General features: G+C 40.6%; 1 protein-coding gene across 2 annotated transcripts in view; it reads right to left on the reverse strand.

The window, feature by feature from the left end:
- STK39 (serine/threonine kinase 39) overlaps positions 1-26,319 on the reverse strand; it is a 310,330-nt gene that overhangs the window by 59,991 nt on the left and 224,020 nt on the right. For both annotated transcript variants that reach the window (XR_014829495.1, XM_003133454.7), the window contains exon 15: positions 2,057-2,109. Coding sequence is in view for 1 of the 2 variants with exons in the window: in XM_003133454.7 (XP_003133502.3) it covers positions 2,057-2,109 (53 nt within the window). In the remaining variant the exon portion in view is untranslated. The remainder of the gene's footprint in view (positions 1-2,056; positions 2,110-26,319) is intronic.

The following is a 26,319-nucleotide window of genomic DNA, read 5'->3' on the forward strand; positions in this document are numbered from 1 at the left end:
TTATCCCACTGGGTGAGGTCAGGGATCAAACCTGTGTCCTCATGGATACTAGTTAGATTCGTTTCCGCCGAGCCACGATGGGAACTCCAGAAATTCATTTCTTTGCTACCTCTTGAAATTAAAATTGATTTTTATTGCCACTGTCAATTTTAAACAATCAGGTGAAAAAAAAAAAAACCTTTAAAGTAAGAATTTGTTATTTACTATACTTGAAACATTTATTACATAATTGCTAGACTTTACCACCATATCGGCTGGTCAGTATCTTTATATTATGACAAAAGAAATGGCGTTTTGATAACAGCAACCTGCAACTGTTCAATTTCACAACAGACTGACTCTAAACTGTCAGAGATAGATGTACCCAGGAAGAAAGATCAGTTGGCAAATTCACCAGGGCCTTGTTTACATTTCTTCTGTAAAAGTTACTTCTCATGTTAGTTTAATTCAAATATACTGGAAATCATTAAATCTTCGTGCTTACGGGAAACTAGAGAGCAGGGCCAGAGAGTCTATGATCACATACAGCCCAGGAACATGTCTTGTGGGCAGTGTTTCTGAATGTATTTAGACAGAACTCACTGGTTTTTTCAAGTTCCCACCAGTTACTCTGGCTCCTATAAACTTTAGAGGCTGTGTCTTCTTATAGGTGATCACAGCAGGGAGGCCAAAGCAGTCAACGGACTGACTAGATATTAAGCTAGAAAGTTACAGGTCTTCAAAATGTTAGCAAACACAATTTATGTAATCAAATCAAACGTTACATCAAGTTCTAATACATAAAATACATGAAAAAACAGCTTACATATACTAAAACATTCAAATGTATGAGACTACTGTATTTTTAAATTTATTTTTTAAATTTTATTGAATTATAGTTGATTTACTATGTTGTGATAATTTTGGATTTTAGAAAGATATCCAATATGGACATTGAGGCTGTTTTCACCTACATAAAAACGTGAAACCAGAAGTCAAGGAGAAGAGCCTCAGTCTTAGCATTACCATCTGATTTTCACTTCTCTAGACTGTTCTAGCTATGAACTAAAGAGTGGAAATAGCAATTTTTGTTAACTACAAGTCTTGTGATCTTCAAAGCCTGTATCCATTAATTAACCAAAGTGACTTCAGATTCTGTGATGAACCAGGCACCTGCCAAGTGCTTACAGATACCAAGAAACGGGACCTGGCTCTATGGCTTCCAGGCACCCAGGCACTAAAAGAGCAACCAGTCAAACCTTTAAACTATTTTAATAACATCTCAAAATACTAAAATCATAGTCAGCTGCAAGACTGGCACTGCTCCAACCAAGCTTGCTAGTGGTGCCTGCAGCAAGTAGGGGCCCAGACACTCGTCAGCCTAGGCTTCCTGTAATCAGAAGTGACAACAGAGAGGCAAAGCATATTGCCCTTCTGCCTGATGTCACTGTTTGTTGCGCAGCCCTAATTAGGACTGCTGTGCACTTCTCATCACACTCATCACTCTGCCCTTTAGGCCCTGCATCACCATGCCAGTACTTCTTTCCATGGTCGAGCTAATATATTTAATTTGTAAGTGTTTATACACTGTTTAGCTGTGTCACTGGACTGCATGCAGGCAGTAGTGGGTTCGATTTGGATTCCCCACAATTATTGCAAATCCTTCCTTTCTTCTTCCTTCCCTCCTTTGTTTGTAGAGGACGCATTTTTGAATAGCAAATTATAACCACACACTTGTAATCAATTTCTGAGATGGTCTCTGTAGCAATAAAATAATAATTTCAGGAGTTCCTGTCGTGGCTCAGTGGTTAACGAATCCGACTAGGAACCATGAGCTTTCGGGTGTGATCCCTGGCCTCGCTCAGTGGGTTAAGGATCCAGCGCTGCCATGAGCTGTGGTGTAGGTTGCAGGTGTGGCTCAGATCCTGCGTTGCTGTGGCTGTGGTGTAGGCCGGCAGCTACAGCTCCGATTCAACCCCTAGCCTGGGAACCTCCATATGCCATGGGTGTGGTCCTAGAAAAGAAAAAAAAAATAAAAATAAAAAAAGATACTGTAATAATTTCAATTAAAACTTACCTCTTCCTGGTGTAAACTCAAATCGTATGTCATTCAGTTCCTTTCTGGAGTTTCTGAAATACATAACATATAGCACATTAAAATCTAATGAAGCAGAGCTTAACCAAACCAGATATATTCCAATTTTTGCAAGATGCTATTGAGAAGTAAATGCTTCCACAACTGGAAGAGATAGTTATGACAGTAATAAAGGGAGATATTTGCTTAATTGATTGCATTTACCTTATACAAACATGCTTATATCACAAAATTCCAAAAATAAATGTTCCTTTTATAAAACCTACACTAAATCAGTAACCATATATTTAAATCCATAATTAAAATTTTCAGAATGTTTTAGACTAGCATTAATATTCAATACATTTTTCACATTTTTGTTGGAAAAATAATATTTTATCAAATTATCTTAAAAGTGAATCCAGGAGTTCCCATCGTGACTCAGTGGTTGACAAACCTGACTAGCATCCATGAGGACCCGTGTTCAATCCATCTCTGATTGGTCTGAGTACCCACCCCTTGCTCAGTGGGTTAAGGATCTGGCGTTGCCATGAGCTGTGGTGTAGGTCACAGACTCGGCTCGGATCCCAAGTTGCTGTGGCCCTCGTGTAGGCTGGCGGCTATAGCTCTGATTGGACCCCTAACCTGGGAACCTCCATATGCTGCAGGTGCAGCCCTAAAAAAGAGAAAAAGATAAAAAAAAAAACCCAAAAAACCACAAAAACAAAAAAAACAAAGTGAATCCAACAAGGAAGAGAGTCTTAGCAATAAACTCCACAAGAGCACCAAACATTAAATCGTACAACAAAATGGCCGGGCTAAGTATATTTTGTTGTTAAAAAAATTTATATATACAGAGGGAGATCTCTGAATTTTCTGTGAAATTAACCACTGAATATATACAATTAAAAATTTTTTAATTAAAATGTTTATATCAAACTATAATATGTACATATATGGGTATATTCAATCAAAAAATTAACTGACACTGGGGAAATATGGAACAAGTATTTAAGATATGAGTCTTCCAATCACCTCAATTTCAGGAAATGGTAATAAGGGGCAGTGAGTTAGCATGGTTTTAAATTCTCATAAAAACACTCAAATATTAGGAGTAACTCTCAATAGATGCTAAAATTAAGGTTAATAAAAAACACCTTCACACACTGCATGAAATAGTCATTTCTGAAAGCACTCAACTCTTTGCTCAGCAGGAAAGGGTGCTCAAGACAGAGACAGAGATGGTCTGAGTACCCACCTCCCCTAAACATCCTCCTTGTAGTGCCAGGAGAGTCTGATTAGATCCTGTTTAGTACTCCAGGTTGGGATGCTACAACTCTGGGTAATCTCTGTCGGTCTCCAGGTACAGTGCCTAAATCATGATGACACCAGTCTCTGGGCCCTTTTGGGTCCATATCCTGATGGTGGTTCTTCATGTCCTACCACATGCTATGATACCAAGTGTGAGGAGGCCCAGAATGACGACAAAGGCACAGAACCCCCTGAGAGAGCCCTTCTCCCAGTGCCTAGAGAAGCGGGCCAAGGTTTAACTATCACAAGCAGAGAGGTAAAAGGATCAAGCGGCCCAAGCCCAGGCCTTGAACATGAGAGCCTTGAACCTGGGCACCTCCTCTCTAGATCTGCACCATGACTTAATCATCTCTCCTCTGGGAGACAGACTGGGACGAGAAGAGGTTAGCGATTCCTACAGCTGAGCTTCTTTTAGGACCTTCTGAAAACTGTAAAAATTGAGTCCACTCACACTAAAAAAGTAAACACATGATTGACACATGAAATTGCAAGCAATTGTAGACAGTTCAGAGATCACCTTGGAGGACAGACTAAGCAAGCCTGCCCTGGAGACAGAGAGGTCTATGAACAACTGGTGCCTGCACTGGAAGGGCTATTTGCACATTGCCTAAATTTTCTTAATACACTACCAATGTTACCAAACATTTACAGAGTGCTTTCATATCCCTCAGCAGCTCTCAAACTTCTTGGGCCTTAGGACCCCTTTACATAATTAAAAAGTTTCCAGGACCCCGAAGGACCCCTCTTGTTTATGTTAGATACAGCTATCAATATTTACCGTACTAGAAATTAAAACTGATAAAATTTTAAATATTTTTTAATTCACTTGAAAATGACAATAATCAGCCCATCACAGGTTTATATAAAAGAATTTTTTATGGACAATTATTTTACTTTCCAAAAGAAAAACAAGTTAGTGAGAGGAATGCATTGTTTTCTATTTCTGTAGACCTCTGTAATGTCTGGCTTAAGACAGCTGAATTCTTACATGTGCTTCTATATTCAATCCATTGCAATATCACATATCATACAGCCAGCCACTGTGGAAAATTCCACTGTAGGCATATAAAAGAATGCGAGCGAAAAAGGGTAATACTTTTTTAATATTATTATTAAAAAGAGTTTCCACCACATAAGCTCCTTGAAATACCCCCATAGGTCGCAGGACCATACTTTGAGAAATACTGATATCAAATTTCATTTGATTCCAACAATTAAACTTTCAGATATGCAAAGTAGGTATTATTCGTTTCCCATTCTTTGGCGAGTATATTCCCTGGCTTTTCCAAGTTTACAAAATTAACGAGTGGCAAAGGGAGAACCAATAATTCCATATTGGAAATACCTAACACAAACAGAAATGTTCAATTTCCTTCACCTTTTGAAAGAAAATAAATATTCTTCAACATTTTTCACATTACCATGGAAAAATCAGCAAGCATTCATTTATTTAACATAAATGTTTTGTGTGCTGTGTCTCACCAAAGTTGAATTAGGAACTACAGCAATTCAACAGGAAAAAAATAATCACTAGGAAAGCATGTATTTATAGTGCATTTAATGACGAAATGAAAAAAAGGAGAGAAAAAGAATTAAGTTTGACACTAATTGATGACATTTTTCCTTTCCTCTCTTTCTTTTGATCAGTCTTATCCAAATTAGTTTGCTCTACTAAGGTCATAAGAAGAGAGGTGTAAGAACCATACCCAAAATATCATCAAGTACATCCTGATTCTTTAAATATTAATCCCACAAAAGTACTACTGAACATCCATAATCTCTGTCTACATCAACGGTGGTTCAAGTTATGAAGGCTGCAGATTCAAGTTTTCTTTTATGACTCTGAACCTAAAATACCCACCTTTGAGAAGACCACAGTGATTGATTGTGAGCAGCACCCTTATCCCATCAGGCTGAAGTATAGTTGGAAAAATGCCTAATTGGATCTAACTACTGAAGGTCATCCTTTTATAAAGAATTAATCTTTTCAGACTCATACTTAACACCTTTAATTGAAAGTGCATTTACCTTAATTGATATGGCACAGGATACTTGTGGTTTCAGGGAAGCTGAAGATAGGCATAAATTAAGGCCAGAAACTATGTCTGTGCAACTTTACAGAGGAAAAGTTAATAACCTGAGAGCAATTGTTTTTTAAGACCCAGGTGACCTTTGATAAGTCTTATTAAAAACTCAATACTAGGGAGTTCCCGGTGTGGCTCAGCAGTTTAAGAACCTGCCTAGTATCCATGAGGATGGGGGTTTGATCCCTGGTCTCGCTCACTGGGTTAGGGATCCAGTGTTGCTGTGAGCTGCAGTGTAGGTCAGAGAGGTGGCTTGGATCTGGTGCTGCCATGGCTGTGTTGTAGGCCAGCAGCTGTGGCTCTCATTCAACCCAGGAACTTCCATTTGCTGCGAATTTGACCTTAAACAAACAAACAAACAAACAAACTTGAATCTAGTTAGATACAACCCCTCATTTCTCACTGTAGTATATTGCATCACAAATGCAATTGACTACAGGGCTCAGGCAGGAAATTTATTTTTTAAAATAGGTGATACAATCAGGTAATTTAAAAAAATCAAAAGGTACAACAGAGAATTCCATGAAATCTAGTCCTCTCAACTCCCATAACTCATCTATACCTGGTCCCCCTCACAGAGGAGATCAATGCTATAGGGTTTTGAGCATCCTTCCTGAGATGGTTTATACATATATTAGCAAATACACATACCTCGTTCCCGCAGCCTGTTTAATACAAATGGGGATGGTAGCAGCATTCTATATCCATTGTTCTGCACTTTGCCTTTTATTTAACTTAATAATACATCTTGGAATTTCTCCATATTGGTTCATAGAGAGCTTTCTCACTCTTTTTTTTTTTGTTTATAGCTATATAGTGTCCTGTTGTATGCTACATCCTTTTAAACCAGTTCCCATTCTCTCAAAAGATTGGTTCTAGTCTATCCCTATCATAAACAATGCTTCGATGAATAACCTTGTTCTTATGTCACTTTGCAAATATGAGTATAAAAACAAATTTTCTAGAAGCAAATTGCTTGGCCAAAGGATACGTACATTTAAAATTTGATAGATACTGACAAATTCCCCTTCATTTAAATTTTATCAATTTACACTCACACAAGCAAGCAATTCAAAAGCAAAAAGGAACGTCAAACAAGTAAGGCAGGAAATATATTAAAACAACAACAGAGAAATGTGGGGACTATGCTAGCTAGAAACTTTGTTCCCCATTTAAAGGGGGCAACCATGACTCATCACCAGCTGGTTATGGCCAAGCAGCATTAGGGCTTAATTTTTTTAAATGAGACTTTTTGCTATGTCCATTCAAAGCAAGACTTCCAAGATACAGACTGGCATAGGAGGGTTTTCCTTTTCGCTTTTTCAATTCATTTGCAAGGGACACAGTAAACACTCAACTGAGGCAGCTAACTAAGAGGGTGGTGAGGATACACACGCGAGTGAACACGCACTCTTCCTGGTGGGAAAGGTGCAGAAAGCCCCCAGTATAGGAGGAGGCATTTTCCGGCACCTCTTAATTTACCATATCGGGGGCAATCTGCCAGTTACTGCTCCTGGAGGGCTCCCAAACCAAAACACCAGCTCAGAACCATCTGCATTCCTTGGCCGCACATTAGAAGTCTCTTAGCCCATGCCAACACAGATACAGAGGCACATATATGCACCATGCCCACACAGATACGGAGGCACATACATGCACGCCAAGAACCAAGGATGACTGAAAGGTTTAGCAGTCCAAAGACCACTCATCTCAGAGGACGTCACAAAAACTAAGTGTCAGTGGCACTGTGTACCTTCCATCACAAGGTGCTCTGGAGTGAGGCTGAAAGTCAACCATTTCCCTGTGCTCGGAGGTTGGAGGGTGTAGGTGGGGAAACACCACTCAGGATCCCTGGAAGGGTAGTAGGTACAGGGTTTCCAAGGATCCAGAGACAGCCCCTCCCGCCTAAGTAGCAGGGGATGTTCTTAGCCAACATCCTTTCTTCCTCTCCTTCCTTTCCTCCGAGATTCCAGGTAAAGCTGTTGGTGTCCAAGGAAGTCCACAGGGACTCGCGCACACACACTGCACTCCTGGGATGTCTCCCCACGTTGGGAGCAGGAAAGATCTTGCGATGGGGACCTTTCAAACATGGTGGGCCAGGAACCAGTTGGGACACCATTTATAGTTCAGCTTCTTTCCTACTCTTGGCACTCAACTGAAGTCCTCTCTCACAGGCTTAGGGAGAAGGACAGACTGAGCAGGCCAGGCATTTATCTCACACCAGGAGGCACCCTGGCCCTAAAGAGGTGATACCGTAAACTGCGGAGAGAGGTCTGAGTTCAAATACCCCCGCTACTTATCTGGCCTCCGTTTCGTCAACTGAGAGATGGGAAAATCACAACTGAAAAGCATTTTATTATCTGCTGGTACGTACTAGGGGCTTCTCATTCCATGTTCAAAAGAACCCTTGATGCAGGGACGACTATTATCCCCTATTATTTCATAGACGAGGGAATGGAGGTTTGGAAAGGGGAAAAGACATGTCCAAAACCAGGTGTCTGAACAGCAGATCCGACCTAAAGCTAGAAGTTAATCAATGCTACCTGTGGTCTTCTCCAGGGCACAACCCTTGCCTGAGGCTCTATCAACCCTGCCCTTGGTCTGCAGGTGCTCCTAACTCGTCTCTCCACCTTCTAAGAGAGGCCATGGAAGCTTGTTACCTGGAAGCCTGATCATGTCACCCCCTTGCTGAAAGACTCCATTTCCACCCTCTAATTCTTTTTTTTTTTTTTTTTTTTTTTGTCTCTTTAGGGCCACACCTGTGGCATATGGAGGTTTTCAGGCTAGGGGTCAAATCGGAGCTGTAGCCTACACCACAGCCATAGCAATGCTGGATCCTTAACCCACTGAGTGAGGCCAGGGATTGAACCCGTAACCTCGTGGTTCCTAGATGGATTCATTTCCACTGCACCACAATGGGAACTCCTCCACCCCCTAATTCTTAAAGCAAAATGCCAAGTCCTCAGCAGGACCCTCTAAGACCTGCTTCTGCCTGTCTCCCCACCATGACCTTCTCCCCCTCCTCCTTCCTCCCTCCCCCAGACCTTGCTCCAGATGGGGCTTTGCAAAGAACAGTTTGAGTGGACAGGGGAGGTAAGGCCTGCCTGGAGTGGGTCCAAGAGCCAGTAGAAGGACAGGAATCAAAAGTTAGGGGCAATTCTTCTAAGGGATTTAATTGTAAGGGGATGGAGAGAACTAGCTGTAATAGGAAGAAGTAAAGAGAAGGCATTTTAAGATGGGAGGAAAAAAAATACCTGTATGCTGATGGGACAAAGCTAGTAGAGAGGGAAGTAAATGACGAGGGAGCCAGCCTCTGCCGTGCTTAGGAATCCCTTGTCACCCACTCTCCCTCACCTGAGTGACTCCAATCACACTCTGGGGCCTGGTCATGTCTTTATGGGGAGCCCAGGAAAGGAGCGTAAGGGCAGCCAGACAAGGGTGAGCCCCTTTCCAATTTGCACTCCTAGCCCCCAGTTCTGGGCTCAGCACATCGACTTTGTACCAATGTAATCATCTGCTTATTACTTTAATGCCTGTCTCATCCACTAGACAGTAAGTTCCTAGAGACCAAAGGCACCCCACCCCCATCGTGACTTGGTCACTGTCCTATCCATCTGCACCCAGTCTAGGGGATGCACAGCCAGTGTGTGAGTGAATGCATGCAGGAAGAGTTTACAAGTCTGGCCTGTGTGAAGTGCCTCTCCCGCAGCCTCTGTGGGCACCACCTCCTGGTCATCCGCAGTTCCCTGGCTGCCCTTTCTCCATATGCCACAAACATGCCACCTCCGTCTGCCTGCACCTTCGGTGCTAGAGTTCTATCCTCTGCCATCTTCCCTCCTGATTCTCTCCCTGGATGACAAATTCCAAACCCGTAACTCCAACCCAGATATCATCCCAGAGCTATAAACCCATTATCCAAATGCTTATACAGGACCTCTCCATGCAATGTCCGGACAGACACCAGAAAACTCAGCATATCCAAAATGGAATGCATCACTTTTCCTCTCAAATCCACTTCTCTTTCACTTCTCTCCATCACAGCAAATGGTGGTGCCAGCCACCTACCATGACCTGTGGGCTATACTTCATTTAAATTTCTCAAATCATCCATTCTCCCAAACTCCACTACCATTATTGGCCACATGTGAGGATAAATGATTTAATGCACAAGGAAAATTTAATCCACACCCATGTACACCATGTACACAAGCATGGGGAAAGCTGTTGCTACAACTAAAAATGTACAGCAAAACAGAAAGGGGCCGATAAAGGTGAGGGAGATGTTACTCGGGTAACTCAGATGAATGGTAGCCCAGGAAGAAAAGTGTTGTACTTCGTGAGCTGTGAAAATGCCAAGGCAGCAATCACGGTGAAGGATACCTACCACTTAAGGCCAGAAACAAAAGACTCAGGAAGAGAAAAAAGAAGCTCCCTGTGGCCAGGCTGAGGGGTGCTCTGGGGTGGTGTTTCTTCACCTCCAGGCTTTCCCAGGACAGAGTCTCTGAGGGAGCTCATCAGACCACCTTCAGCCCTGGAGACCCGGGAAGCCCGGTTCTCGGAGTTCACTCTGCAGTTCGGACCCTCACCAGCAAGGACGTTCAGTCAGCCACTTCCCCGTCTCATCTGCAGTCTCCTCGGCTTCCCTCACCCGTTCAACGTTACACGAGCTGCGGGAAACACCTCATGGCTCCCTCACACCCCTCCCAGGGACTGGGATGCCTGATGTTCGGAGGTGCACAGGAGTGGGCAGGGTCATGGTTCCAGTCCTGAAAGAGGTGCAGTCTTCCCAGAGAATGAAGAGAAGGACAGGTGACCTATGTAAAATCACTGGGGAGACCTCGAGGTGAACATGCGCTTTAAAAATAGCAGAAGAGAAAGAAATACTAGACTTGTTCAGAGAAAGGAACATTCGCCTCTCGGCTCTCACTCAATCCATCCCTCACATGCCTGTCAAGTTAATCTTCTTCTGAGGTAAAGGTCCAATCACGGAATCATATAATTTTACAACTGAAAGGGGCCCTCGGGGTCATCTAATCCATTTCCCTCATTCCTCAGGTGCAGAAACAGAAGCCGAAGAGATTAAGTGGCTTAAGACAACACAGCTGGTTAATTCACGCAACACTCCCTAAATACTTATTGATCACCTACTAGGCATCAGCTCTACCTTAGGAGCTATTAATGGCAGGAAGGACACCCAAGCCAGGGACTGAGACTCCTACATTACTGCTCTTTATTCTCCACTGGTGGTCCTCAAACTGCAGTCAGGGAAGAAGTTTCCCCCCAGTGTCCCCCCTCCACCACCCCACACCTAGTTAAGAATAACTGCATGCCATGAGAGGTGTGACTGATGGGAGCCTGACTGGCTTGTGATCGATATGGTGGCAGGAATAAAGGTGGAAAGCCAGTGCTGTACCCACTGCCCCGTGCCCCAAAGCCCTGCCTGAAATCCTAACTCTCCTCTACATATTTATCTCCATATACCACAAGCCATATGCTCCAGGAGGGTGAGACTAATACTTTCGTCCTATACCTCTCCCTCCCCCATTGATTTGTCTCCAAAGAGCCTTTTGGAGCAGTGAGTCTCCTAAGAAAGTGAAAGTTAAAAGTCCTTTCAGCATTATACCTCCAGACACCCAGAAATATGCCTACAGCCTGGAAAGGGTAAGTTGGTAGCATCCAGAACTCTAGTCCACATGAAGCCATGCACCATCACAGCCCATGATCAATATCAAATAGACCAGGACATCACAATGTTTGTTCCCTTTAACAAAAATGAAAAGGAACAAACATAAGTAATGACAAACTTACATATGTGCCTGCACACACACACACACACACACACACACACACACACACACACACTCATGCACACAGACATGGTTTTCTTTGAATAAGGTATCTTGACATATCAAAAAAATGTGACCTTATGTGCTGGTTGTCTGCAGGTTTTTCTGCAACCAAAACCATAGGCTAAGGACTCTGAAGCATCCAACTGGCTACTGAGCAGCCCGAAGGACCCTTTTAGATTTGCAGCCTGCAGGGAGTAGACAGCCTGGTTGCATATGATTTCACTCAGTGGCCACCTAAATTAGAGGTGCATACGCGGAGCCTTGCATACAGAAATTTCTGATGCTCTGTACCATGCTGACACCTATGAATAAATCACACGCAAAAATTATCATAAATAACCGCCTTTCCTGTCTACAGAAAATAATTTTCATCTGGAAATAATCCAAACTAAGCTTTTTTTTTTCTTTAACAGAAACCTCTTGAAAATCTCCGTGCCTGCCAAGCAGAAGACACAGCTGTTTCCTCTCCTCCACCAGATCCACTCTCCAACCCAAACAATTTAATTCTGTCTCCTCTGGTACATACTTTCAAAAATCATCACAAACATCACACAGTGCAAAGAGTAACGAAACAAATACACATGGACCTAGCACCCAGAAGTTTGAGAATGGTAACACTTAGGTATATTTTCTTCAGAGCTTAATACATAAAATTTTAATAATGTTTTATCTGTATAGTATAAAATCAATTGTGTTACATCTGAGTTGCAGTAAATCGTGAGCAAACAGATTACTGTGTAAGGGCTTTGCCTCCTGTCAAGATTACAGAACTCTATTTCATGGGTTGCAGTCCTTTTCAGCCTTCAGAATGTCCACTGAATATATTTACTAAATCCATTTTTACTATATGGCAAAAGGGAAATGGAGTGACACACAAATACTAGGCTCATATGTAGGGCTGATAAGTGCAGAAACACAGTCTAGCTGGAGTTCATGGTTTTTTTGTTGTTGTCTTTTTAGGGCCACACCCGTGGCATACAGAAGTTCCCAGACTAGGGGTCTAATTGGAACTGTAGCTGCTGACCTACACCACAGCTAACATCAATGCTGGATCCTTAACCCACTGAGGGAGGGCAGGGATCAAACCTGCATCCTCATGGATACTTGTCAGATTTGTTTCCACTGAGCCACAATGGGAACTCCGGAGTTCATAGTTTTTAATAGAAGGAAATATTAAGCACATGTCTTACTTAGGATTTTTGTATATGCCTCTTGATTACATTCCACTGATATAAGTATGGAAGCAGCCTTCATTAACTTTTGTGCCTGAAAGTTTGAAATGTGTTAGAGTTTGCTGCAGAAAACCCAGACTCATTGATTTTTTTTTTTTTTTTAGATAGAAACCTCTATTCAATGAATCAGGACCCCAGGTCAATATGTCAAGTCTATTATACTAAAAACCTAAAGGCATTCCTAAGACACGGATTTAATAAATGCCCAATCGGGCTGACATGTCCAATCCTGTCGTGGCAGGTGTATTTATGCAGTTGGATAGACTACATGGGAGGTGGGTGGGGCTGCACATGTTTATAAGATTCTGGGATGAGTAAATTTTCAAGATATTTTAAGTTTACTTCTTTAAGGCACAAACTGCTACAAACTCTATTATGGGCAAGTATCATTTTCCTTGCTAACTAGTTATTTGGTTTGTTTAATTCTTGCAAAAAGGATGGTAAATACTTTCAAAATTAAGTCAAATGTGTCACCAAACATTTGATGATTAAAAAGAAATTAAAGGGAACACAGACAGAAGACATGATACATGCGTGAGGTATCAATTACTCCAACTAAATATCATACATGGCTGTTTGCTTGCAACTAAGACAAAAAAAGGAAATACAGAAAATATTGCATGATACAGTCCTTTTTTTTTTTTTTTTTTTTTTGCTTTTCAGGCCGCACATGTGGCATGTGGAAGTTCCCAGGTTAAGTGTCGAATTGGAGCTGCAGCTCCTGGCCTAGGCCACAGCCATAGCAATGAGGGATCCGAGCTGCATCTACAGCCTACACCACAGCTCATGGCAGCACTGGATCCCCAACCCACTGAGCGAGGCCAGGGATCGAACCCACATCCTCAGGGATACTAGTCAGATTTATTTCCACTACACTACAATGGGGAACTCCTGACACAGTTCTTTTTTGTTGTTTTTTTTTTTTTTTTTGGTTCTTTTTCTTTATCTAAAAAGATTTTCTCATGCCCAACCCCGCACCCCTCCCCCTCTCCCGGGGCTGCTCCTGAAACAGTTAATTCATCAAAAAGGAAACATGCAAAGTACATTAGTATCACAGAGAAATTTTTTATGAAAGCCCCTTTATAGGGAACACTGAGGAGTGTTTTCAAATCTACGTTGTAGAAGACAGAAACTCCTTTTCATATAAATGTCTTCAACTATGTGGTACAAAAGATGGAATTTTTTTTCTCCCATGTGCTGAAGGTGCAGTGTTAAATCTTACCTGAATGACAGCATTTCTGCTGGGAGCTGAAATAATATAGCCAAGGTACATTGTTTCCTGATGATTTACCTCAATAGAAGGAACTCAAAGAACCTAGAGAAATGAATGGCCCACACGGTCAGCTTCTTGATGCCCAAGTGTCTTTGCCAAGTGCTGCAACGGGCATTTTCATGACTGAACTCAGACAAGGACTGGAAGGAGTCCAATGGTCTAGGTGCTGATTAAACATAGATCTTTCACTTCAGCTAAAACATGGAAAGCAGAAGTGACATTCTGCTGTGAACCTGCAGGAGACTGACTGATGGCACGTCCTCCCCAAGAGAGCCGGCTACCTAGCTGCTAAGAGAGGTGGACGGCAGGGTGTCTAAACTTTAACAGGAAGCTCTGTGTCTGGCGGAGACCTTGAACACGGGCTTGGCTGAACACCAAACTTCTGTTTGCTCCCAGAGAAAAGATAACCCTTTTGCTTAGAAGTTTTAAAGAATTCATGCTACTAATCAAGAGAGGTAGCCATATGAGAGCATTAGCAGAGCTTCAGTAACATAAAGTGAGCACACAATAACAAGTCTTTAAACCTCAGACAGATGATCACAAAAGCAGCAAGACCCATGCTTTATTTCACCTTTCCGATTCTTGCAATTACCCTGTTGATTTATATGTATAATCAAACCCAGGGAAAGCTATATTAAAGTTTATGAAACAAACAAAAATCAACAACAGCAGCAAAAAAAACTCAAGCTCATGTGGCTACAGAGAACAGACTGGTGGTCACCAGAGGTGGGGGTGGGGGAAATGAGTAAAGGGGGTCAAAGGTACAAACTTCCAGTTATAAAGTCAGTCAGTCATGAGCATGTAAAAGACTATGATTAATAACACTCTATTGTAGATTCGAAAGCTGAAAAAAGAATAAACCTAAAGGTTCTTATCACAAGAAAAAAATTCTGTAACTATGTATGGTGGCAGATGTTATTGTCACAAACATTTCACAAAACAGACAGGCACTGAATCTTTATGCTGCAGACCTAAAACTAATATAACGGATGCCAATTATACATCAATAAAAATGAAATAAAACACCCATCCAACAAGGGAGAAAACTATAAAAGCTTCATGAATAATAAGTGTTAATAACAGTGTCCTCTAGGTTAGAGATACAAGCATATTCCTCCTTGGCTTTTCCATAGGTGATATCTGAAGACAATTAATGATAAATGAGGTTGAACGAGTATTTTCCCTTTTGATCCATTTCAGAGAAATGGCTTATAATTAAATGTATTTACAAGCTAGCGTGGATGACCCTTTGGCAAAGACAGCATAAATCCTCAAGTTGGACATTTCTGAAATTACTTCGGCAAATGGCTATTTATAAAATACGTAGCTGCACAGAAAATAACCTTGTTTTGAGGCATTTGATAGGTTGCTGATGGGCATCTGAGGAAATAAAGGTATATTAGAGCACCTCAGGCCATTCTTGTCAGGAGGTTGGATTAGGATGGGACCTTTATTCAGAATAAAGCAAAAACAAAAATTTAAAAATGTCAAGACTTCTCTCAAGGCCAAACAAAAAAGCATCCGCTTGTTTCTGAGGCTTGGCATTATGTGGTTCTCTAATTCCTGGCACTACTGGGGCTGGAAAGGCACAGAGAGCAGAGTGTGAGAGGCTTCCTCTGGGTTAAGATATTCCGGAAAGGCAAAAGGCCGTGAAAAAAATTCATTATTTGCATGATATGATTTGAAGTGAGGGAAAATACCTGAAAGTGCTTACAGGTATTTTTACAAAATTGATCTTCTTTTTAAATCTGAAGGCTGCCGCAAGAAGAACAGAAATCTTTCTTTTTTTTTTTTTTTTTGTCTTTTTGTCATTGTTGTTGTTGTTGTTGTTATTGTTGCTATTTCTTGGGCCGTTCCTGCGGCATATGGAGGTTCCCGGGCTAGGGGTTGAATCGGAGCTGTAGCCACCGGCCTACGCCAGAGCCACAGCAACGCGGGATCCGAGCCGCGTCTGCAACCTACACCACAGCTCACGGCAACGCCGGATCGTTAACCCACTGAGCAAGGGCAGGGATCGAACCCGCAACCTCATGGTTCCTAGTCGGATTTGTTAACCACTGCGCCACGACGGGAACTCCCAGAAATCTTTCTGATTGTCTTATCTGCTTCTCATGGATGCCCTTTCAAAACCCTCCGATGATCTGAAAGGACAACCCTTCTTACTACTGTAAAGTGGTCCTTAAAATGCAGCCACCCACTAATGATGCCTTCTTTCTTCTCATGTGATCCTGGCAAGTCTTTAAAAGTCAACATTTACACCAAACTTTAGCAAACACTCAACTTGTTCTCAGCCTCGGGAGCTCTGATTTATGACACTCATTACTATGTTTCCAGAAGAAAACATCCCTTCGAGAGTCCCAGAGGAAGTAAATAAAATGGCATCGATGACTTGACCTGGAAATCAAACCATCCTAGTTGGAAAATTCCAAGTACCTGCAGTTCATCCAAACTGGAGGTGAGTCACAAGGGTTACTCACGATCAGGCCGCACTTTCTCCTCCATGGGGCCTGAGACCAAGACTCAAAGGGGGACTAGGGTCCTATATAATCTACTCCAAATGCTTGAAACAGTCATCGGCCTGTATTCAAACACATTTATTAATCAACTTCCACGATAAACTGAAGGACATCCTGTGATTGTAGATTTCATGTAGTTTTTTCATCCTAAGAATCATTCATAAAAGATATAAAGAAGGATTTCCTGCAGGATGGTTTCTTCATTGACTAGCCTTTAAACCAGGTCTGTTGAATGCCCACAAGGTTTTCGGACTAACTTAGCTTTCGGGATCTCTTGACTTTAGTAAAAATTTAATAAAGGAGGTCAGGCTGGATAAAGAAGAGGACTCACTCTACAGAAATATTTATACGGTACACCCTGCAAACTACGTGCTGTTTGTTTCTTTACTGTGAGTTGATAGATGTGCTTTTGATAAAGGAGGTACCAAAAACAGTGCCGCCAGACAAGGGAGGGGGAAGGGGTTCCGAAGGAAAAGTCAAGTGGCCCTTTCCAAAATGATTAACTTAACAGTAGAACCCCCTTCCATTGGTCTGAGGCAAAATAAAGTAATCACTGACTATTCATCATGTGTAATTTAATTTCAGAGAATTAGTTGATAAAAAAAAATAAGCAGGCCACTAAATATTCAGGAGAAAGATAAAGAGCTGGTAAAGGGGAACAATTATGCGCATTCTAAGCCAAAATACCACATCCAAAAGATGGGCCAGAGGAGCCAGAGCTATGACACTGGTAACAGGGGCTTCTCTGGAATCCACCATAATCCTCAGAAAATGAAACAGAGTTCCCATCACGGTTCAGCGGTTAACAAATCCAACTAGTATCCATGACAATGCAGGTTCAAACCCTGGCCTTGCTCAGTGGGTTAAGGATCCAGCATTGCCATGAGCTGTGCTATAGGTCACAGATGCAGCTCAGATCCTACATTGCTGTGGCTGTGGTGTAGGCCAGCGGCTACAACTCCGATTCGACCCCTAGCCTGGGAACCTCCATATGCCGCGGGTGCAGCACTAGGAAAAAAAAAAAAAATTATATAAACTCATGAGGAGCAGTGAAGTCTCCTGATAATACGGCCCCACACACCTCTGTCCATTATGAATAATTCAAATTCTTCACTTTGGTCAACTCAAAGATCAGAGTTTATCGGAAGGGAGAAAGGTACAGCAGAAGATGGAAACAATGTCTAGGGCGCATAGTCCTGTCCGCCAGATGAGGGGAGTTTTCTGAGCAAAGAGACACAGCAAAAGCACCCGTTTGGTGGGTGGCTCGACCAGCACTTGCGGTAACTTTCTTCCCTTTGCACGAGAAGATAGCACACATGCATTCATATCATATACTTGCCACCATGCAGGGCCTCTGTGAACTCAGCAAGGCCTGCAGGAACAGTGCTCCCAGCTCAGAGCACTATGTAACCGTGACGCTCCTCATCACAGCTATTACAGATCTGTCTTCAGAAACGCTCTCGGCTATCAGTGACAGCATGGTGTGTTACGAAGATGGCATTTCCATGTTTTGTATTCTGAACATTAAAAACCAGTTTGGCTCACCAAGTGAGCAGCGGGTGCCACGCTAATTATATAACTTTTTAGAACACTAATAGGATCTCCCACTGAGCCAACTGGGAGGGGAAAAAAAAAATACAATACTCATTTCTGTCTGTGCCTCAGCAAACTGCTCTCCTTCAGCCTGTTGATGCGGCCATTAATAAAACATTTAAAAATGACCTGAAAGGCGTTTTAGGAACTAGAGCCTGAATCTGGCTGCCTAACAGCTGTGTACTTGAAAGACGTGGAGCTGGTATCAAAGTTGGCTGTTGATGATTCAAGCTTGTCTTGGGAACCTCCTGTATCCAGAATGTTGTTCATGCTTTTGATGGGTTACAAATGGAAAAACAAAAACAAAAACAAAGATTCCCACTCATGAGGAATTCTAAAAGCTAGAAATAAGGAGGCCTGAGATGATGGTCTTGCTTTGCTTCAGACACATAAACTTTTGATTTCATTTCACTTCAGTATCTTATATACGATCACCAACACGCTTTCTTACAAATTCTTTTCAACTTTAAAATAACAATATAAAGTAATATTACTACTTTTCAGTTCTCAAATATCCTAGTGGGTAGTTCTTGAAAGCAAATCAGAAGAGTTTGATCCTTTCTTACCTCATCCTCCCTTTCTTCTTAGTCTTTTTTTTTTTTTTTGGCTGCACCCTAGGCATGCCCAAGTCCCCAGGCCAGGGTTTGAACCCATGCCACAGCAGTTGACAACACCAGATCCCTAACCTACTGAGCTACTAGGGAACTCCCTCCCCTTCCTTTCTTCTGACAAAAATAACGTAAATAAAAACAAGTGTAATTCTTTAAACTTCAAACACAATATATAATAGGCCCTTTAACAGATTTGATCCAGTCTACGTGGGTGAGATTTAAATAAGGCAAGCAGAGAAACTCGCTCATTCAACTCAGATACATATGGGATATGTAGGCAATGAGCAATCCTGGGAGGGGAGAACAGAGACAAAATGATAGACTGTGCCCAGTGGATTTACAACCAATTACAATTTCAGAAGGACAGAAACTCCACAGGTGAGCAAGCTGGTGACGTCAAAGGTATCCAGTGTGTCATCCCTAAGAGAATTCCCATCTCAGGTGTTGGAACCATGAACACCTCGTTCTTTAACTGCAAAGGTCTACCCCATCCTGCTACTCCCCATCCCCACCATCCTCTCCATGAACACACATGCTGAAAGAGCAAGAGAACTGCTTATACGACGAAGGAAGTGGTAACAGAACTGAGATCATTTCCACACATCCCATATCCTAAAGTAAACTGCCAAATAAATGCTTAGCACAGGGAAAATTCAAATCTCTCAAGCTGGAGGAAAATGACTGAGGAATCTGAATGTCCCTTTGCAGTTTTTTTTTTTTTTTTTTTTTTTTTTATATTAAAACAGACACGGGCAGTTTACCAAAGACCAATGCATGACTCAGAATATTTTTTCTGCGGGATTAGCCAAAAATCTATGTGGCTACCACGCCAATACCAAAGCCTCAGTACTGTGATGGCTGTGCAGGGCAAGGGCTTGCTGCCTTGGAGGAAAGATGGTGAAACTCACAGAGTGCACTCCCCAACCTCACCCAGTCCAGCCCTTCTCAGTCAGTAGGAGTTTATCCTCAAGGACTCTATCAGAGACACAAACATCACTGTGTGCCTTTGTGGGAAAAGATATGCCCTCGTATTGGTTTCTCCCTGGCATTAGCAAGTCTAATGATTCTGGCCCTAGAGCTGAGAGCTCTGATAAGCTCTGTCTGAAATTGGCCTTGCTGTTCTTGAGCGGAGCAAAAATGTTGGCTTATATAAGTAGACAATAGGTTCAGAAGCAGATATTTTAAGGGGAGAAGCAGACATGTATTTCCAGACTTACATGGGTGTCTCTGGCTGGTCAAGCACTCAGAAGAGTAGTGGCCCCAGATACTCACAAGTCAAGGACTTCCCACAAGACACCCTGCTTCTGCTTCCTAAAAGCCAGTAGAGAAATGTGGCAACTAGATTCCTATTGCCCACTAAACAGGGAGGGGAGGGCAAGAGCTGTCCTTTTAGGAGAAAGTCAGAAAAGAAGAGGAAACAAAGAGACTGTGACAAAGAGGCTGCTTCTCTACATCTCATTATTATAAAGAAAATCTGAGAGCATTCAAAAGAGGAAATAATGATCACCGGACTTCAGCAGGTAATCACTAAGAACAAGTAAGTTTGGAATAATCTAATTTCTTTCTTTGCTATTATAATAAACCTTTCAATTTCAAGGGAAAGATGTAGGCTTACGTTGTTAAGACATTGCACATTTTGGGACTTGGTGTGAATTCTTTTAGGGTAATAATAGAAATTTCAATTTTTTCTTACGTAGGGCTAATTTTACTGGGTCTGGACACCCTATAATAATAATAATCAAGGGGTCCTTTCATGCCCTCCCCAGACTCTGTCCACCTGGGGATTTTGAGATTTGGCTCAGCAGAAGTGCAAACTAAAAATCCAATTACTACTTTTTAATCTACCAAATTAAATTAGCAAGGATTATAAAATGATAATAGGAAACATGAAAAGCTTGCAAGGATATTGGCCATTAGACCTTCTTTCACTGCCACTGGGAATATAGACTGATGCTCCCTTTTGCGAAGGCTATTTGCTAATATGCTTCCAAAATTTAAAATAGTTATAGCCTCTCCCCACCTTTGTCTTTTGAGGGCCTCATGCACAGCACATGGAGGTTCCCAGGCTAGGGGTCAAATCTGAGCTGTAGCTGCTGGACTACACCACAGCCAAGCCAATGCTGGATCCCAGCCCTGTCTGCAACCTACACCACAGCTCATGGCAACACTGTATCCTTAACCCACTGATGGAGCAGGGGTTCAAACAGGTGTCCTCATGGATACTAGATGGGTTTGTTAACCACTGAGCCACAACGGGAACTCCTAAAAGTTACACCCCTTGATCTACCAAGTCTACATCTATGAATCTGACATACAAAATTAGAAAGTTGACAGTTTTCTGTAGAAGGCCAGTCTTGACAGCATTTCTTTTGTAACAAAAGTCTGGAACCAAATTAAAATCCCAATGATAGGGAGATGTTAAATAAACCCCAGTGGAACAACCATAGGATACAATATTATGTAGCTATTTAAAAAAAAAGATTTTTAATGACATGAGAAAATGGCTATAATGTAATGCTAAGTATAAAAAGCAGAGTACAAAACTGCATATGTAGTATAATTGGAACAACAAAAAATACATGTGCACAGTAAAAGAAATAAAAGGAAATACGCGAAAATGTTATTTGGTCTTGTCCCTGAGTGATGATTCAATGGATAATCATTTTCTTCTTTATAACTTTCTGAATTTTTCAAATTTCCTCTAATGAATGTGTATTACATTTATAATGCAGGGGGAAAAATCTCTTTAAAAAGATTCACTAAGATTTGAAAGAGAAATTGTGCTACAGTGACTCATCATCATTTGTGTAAAAAAAAAAAAAAAGACTTAAAAGAAAAGGCAGAGAATTGAGCTCAAACTTAAAAAAAAAATAATTAAAGCAACAGCTAGGTAAGTGTTTTTGGTCACCAATGGGAAAATAAGAAACAGTGGAATAGGGATCACTGAGTGAGGTTCAGATCATAATTTGAAAACTATTGGAGAAGTGAAATTAGACAGACTAGGTTACAAAGCCATGTCTATAGTAATAATTATAACCACATACGCAAGCATGGAGAAAGTGCTGGAAAGAAAGACACCAACATGCTAATAGGTGTATCGTCTAGGTGGGAAACCATCTTTGAGTTTATTCTTTTAGATGCCCCCCAAAAAAACCCTTATATTATTTTTATTATGATGAATAAACTGTTTATAAATGTTCCACTCATTGAGCAAATGAGACTGTAACTGAGTATCTGTAAGGAAAACAAAAATGAATGTTGACCTTTAACTTCATCACACACAAAAAGCAACCTAAAATATCCACAGACCAGAGTGTAAAACGAAATGATACAACTTCTAGAAAATAACAGGGAAAAAAAAGAAAATCTTTGCAGGCCTAAGATAGGTAAGAACTTCCTAAACAGTATACAAAAAGTACAAACCATTAATAAATTAATAAAGTACACTTTTAATCAAGATTTTAAACCTTTTTAATGGACCCTATTAAGAAACCAAAATGCAAGCCAAAGTATTAGAGAACATATATCTGACAAAGGACATATTCAGAATACATAAAAATTTCCTACAACTAAGGAATAAAAAGACAATTCATCAACATATTGGCACAAGACTGTTAAAAATATACAAACAGGGGTTAATTTCTAAAATATACAAACATTTCATGCAGCTTTATATCAAAAAAGATACAACTCAAAAAGTGGGCAGAAGACCTAAGTAGACTTTTCTCCTACTTAGAGATACTCCTATTTCTCTCCTAGAAGAGATGGCCAAAAAATAAATTAATTAACTAAAAGATGCTCAACATCACTAATTATTAGAGAGATGCAAATCAAAACTATAATGAGATATCACCTCAAACCAGTCAAGAATGGGCATCATCAAAAAGTATACAAACAATAAATGCTAGAGAGGGTGTGGAGGAATGGGGACTCTCCTACACGGTTGGTAGGAATGTAAACTGGTACAGCCACTATGGAGAACGGTATGGAGATTCCTTAAGAAACTAAATATAGAACTACCATATGACCCCTCAAGCCCACTCCTGCACATATATCTAAAAAAGAAACATTATTCAAAAAGACACATGCATTCCAATGTTCAATGCAGCACTATTTACAACAGCCAAGACATGGGAAGCACCTAAATGTCCATCAACAGAGGAATAGATAAAGAAGATGTGGTACATGTATTACCACATGGAATATTACTCGGGCATAAAAAAGAACAAAATAATGCCATTCACAGCAACATTGATGGATTATTCATAGTAAGTCAGACAAAGACAAATATCATATGATATCACTAATATGTGGAATCTAATAAAAAAATGACAAAAAATAACTTATTCACAAAACAAAAATAGTCTCAAAGATTTCAAAATCAAACTTATGGTTAATGTTGGGAGGTATAAATTGGGAGGTTGGGACTGGCATATACACACTACTATATACAAAATCAATAAGTAACAAGACCTATTGTTTAGAACAGGGAAATCTACTCCATATTCTGTGACTGATAGCCTCTGTGGGAAAAGAATCTGAAAAAGAATTAAGTTGATTCACTTTGCTGTATACCTGAAACTAACATAAAATTGTAAATCAACTATACTCTAATAAAATCTAAAAAGAAAAAGGAAAAAATTGATAATTTAGTAGAATAAAAAAATTTGTAATGTAGTAAAATTATACACACACACACACACAAAAGCTGTTAGACACATGAAAAAATACTGAATAACCCTAGCCAGAGAAATTTTAAAAACATTAAAATCATAATTAGATCCCACTACACAATATTAGAATGGCTAAAAATTAAACGATTGACCATACCAAGTACTGGCAGGAAGGTAGTGAAACTAGAAATGGCATATACTGCTGATGGAGTATAAAATGGGAAACACTTTTGAGACCTGTTTGGTAGTTTCTTCAAAAGTTAAACACAAACCTACCATCTGACCCAGCTGCCCCACAACTAGGTATTTTCCCAAGAGAAATCAAAATATAATCCATATAAAGACTTGTATATGAATATCCATAATAGCATTATTCACAGGAGTAAAACAGGAAGAAAACAAAAATGTCTGTCAGTAGGTGAGTGAATAAACAAAATGAGGTATATCCACAAAACAAAATACTACCCAGCAATAAAAGGGAGTGAACTATTTATACATGCAACAACATAGGAGTTCCCGTCGTGGCGCAGTGGTTAACGAATCCGACTGGGAACCATGAGTTTGCGGGTTCGGTCCCTGCCCTTGCTCAGTGGGTTAACGATCCGGCGTTGCCGTGAGCTGTGGTGTAGGTCACAGACGCGGCTCGGATCCCGCGTTGCTGTGGCTCTGGCGTAGGCCGGTGGCTACAGCTCCGATTCGACCCCTAGCCTGGGAACCTCCATATGCCGCGGGAGCGGCCCAAGAAATAGCAACAACAACAAAAAAAGACAAAAAAAAAAAAAAAAAAAAAAAAACAACATGGGTGAATCTCAAGATAATTAAGCTGAGTGAAAAGAGTTCTCTCACTTAATATGCATCCACTGCTACCTGAAAAGCTGCACAGTTCCCATGCATGGACCCCCCCCACCTTAAATTTTATCCATTATTGGAATGGAGGGCAATAATATATCTCCTAATATATCCTAACATCGATTCTGCTTTCAAAAGTCTTCTTTCCAATGTCTCTTTCAGTAATACATCTAAACAATGTCTTGGCTTTTAAATTACTTGGTGTATGCCATTTAACATAGCATATAGTGAGGTAAGAATCTACTTCATTCATTTAACAAGTGTTTAATAAGCTCTTCTAGATGGCAGGCATGTATTAGACACAGAAGGTACAGATGAAAAAAACAGACCTATAGTCACAGTGACTATAGTTAATAATGCTATATTACATATCTGGAAGTTGATAAGAGCTTAATTTTGAAAGTTCTTATCACAAGAAAAAAATTATAACTGTGTGATGATGGATGGTTAACTAGGCTTACTGTGATTATTTCATAACACAAATATCAAAATGTGTTGTATCCCAAAACTAATATCATGTTATATGTCAATTATATCTCAATAAGAAAAGAAATTTAAGTGACTACTGATCAGAAACACAATCAAGTAAAGAAGTAGTTGAGCATTTAATAAAAACAACCAAGAGACCTGGTCTTTGCCTGCCCAAAGCTGACTGCCTGGTAGAAGAACATGAGATTGACTCAAAAGGAATCTGCAGAGCAGGTGATCCTTTTAATTTTTTTTTAAAAAACAAGTTCAATATTAGCATTCTAAAACCAACACTAGTGTTCATGATGAATATTTCCTAACTAAAATATATATGCAATCCTTCCAACTCGAAAGCAAAACTCTTGGAGATGTATTGAAAACATAGCATTTAATATAATCAAAGTTCTAAAGGATGTACTTTAGGCTTTTAGAAGAGGAAGACATTAATCACATCTGCTTGTAAAGAGATTTTGCTCAAGCTAAAAATACTTTTTCTGTATTGCATGGCTCAGAATTATGGGGTGTAAACTGAATACTTGGGGGAAGTATTAGAGGATTTTTTTTTTTTTTTGGTAATTTCATGATCTATCCCCACAGTTCCTCCTCTTCAGCAGGTTTGCAAATGAGGGCTCCTCCATCTGGATGATGTACAAATCACTTCGCAAGCACTCCTATGAGAACAGCAACAGTGCTAGTTGCTCATGTAATATCTACAGAAGAATTCCCTTTGATCAACGCATTGCAAAGGAGCACTCTCTCTGTCACAGGCTTAACTTGGACTAATTGCTATCCTCTTCCTGCCAAAAGCATTCCCTTAACATCCCTAAGTGCAAGGCCCTCTCTAAGTTGATGAGCAGAAAGAAAATAGACTTGAACTGGTTTAGCCCCTGAAGAGATAACTTTATGCTATAATTCAATGAGGAAAAGCCCTTGACTTCCAAGAAGGGTCAATCTAAGAAAAAACAATTCAACACTTTTTTTTTTTTTCTTTTGCACTTTTAGCAAAAATACAGGGAGTCAAGTTTTCTGCTGTGTGATACAATGTTCTTTATAGAAAGAACGCTGAAATAAATTTCTTGTGAGTTTAGTTCCAAGTAAAAGCTTCCCTCTCTACATAACCTTTTAATAGTATAGGTTTACTTTTATTAAGAAAGGAGAACTACACAGACAACTATAATTTCCTGGTTGCTAAGAAGTTGGGAGCTAAATTTATTTTTCAATGATTGTAATTATATTACTTTGGGTTCCTGCTCCAAGTCCCTTTCCACTCTCAAAATAGTTTTAAAAATTCATTTTAGCTTCATTTTATTTCTCCTGCTTTTTTTTTCCCCCCACAATTGTTAGGTTACCTCAAATCTTATCTGGAAAAGGACAAAGTAAAAACAAGTTATTTGCGTACATCATGTGGTTAAACCAAGGCTTACTTGAGCTCTGGGGTATCTCTAAATAGCTCTCTGGCCCATCACATCAATCTCCCTTTTCTGTTTTTTGTTTTGTTTGTTTTTTATTTTTAGAGCTGAACCGCAGGACCTGAGCCGCATCTGTGACCTATACCAGAGCTCACGGTAACACCAGATCCTTAACCCACTGGGCAAGGCCAGGGATTGAACCCACATCCTCATCATTCCTAGTCGGGTTCGTTAACTCCCCAATCTCCCTTTTCTAAGACACTATTCAATATGCTGTTTTCCATGCACATCACAAAGCTCCTCCAGCTAAGTTATCCTTGCTTGGTTTGAAATGACACCATTTGAAAGGGTTGTTTTTTTTTTTTTGTCTTTTTGCCATTTCTTAGGCCGCTCCCTCG

This window comes from Sus scrofa, chromosome 15 (assembly GCF_054392235.1).
Source record: "Sus scrofa isolate SSC_HxYL_T2T_F1_AM1 chromosome 15, Sscrofa_HxYL_maternal_Yorkshire_Landrace_v2.0, whole genome shotgun sequence".
Lineage (NCBI taxonomy): Eukaryota > Metazoa > Chordata > Mammalia > Artiodactyla > Suidae > Sus > Sus scrofa.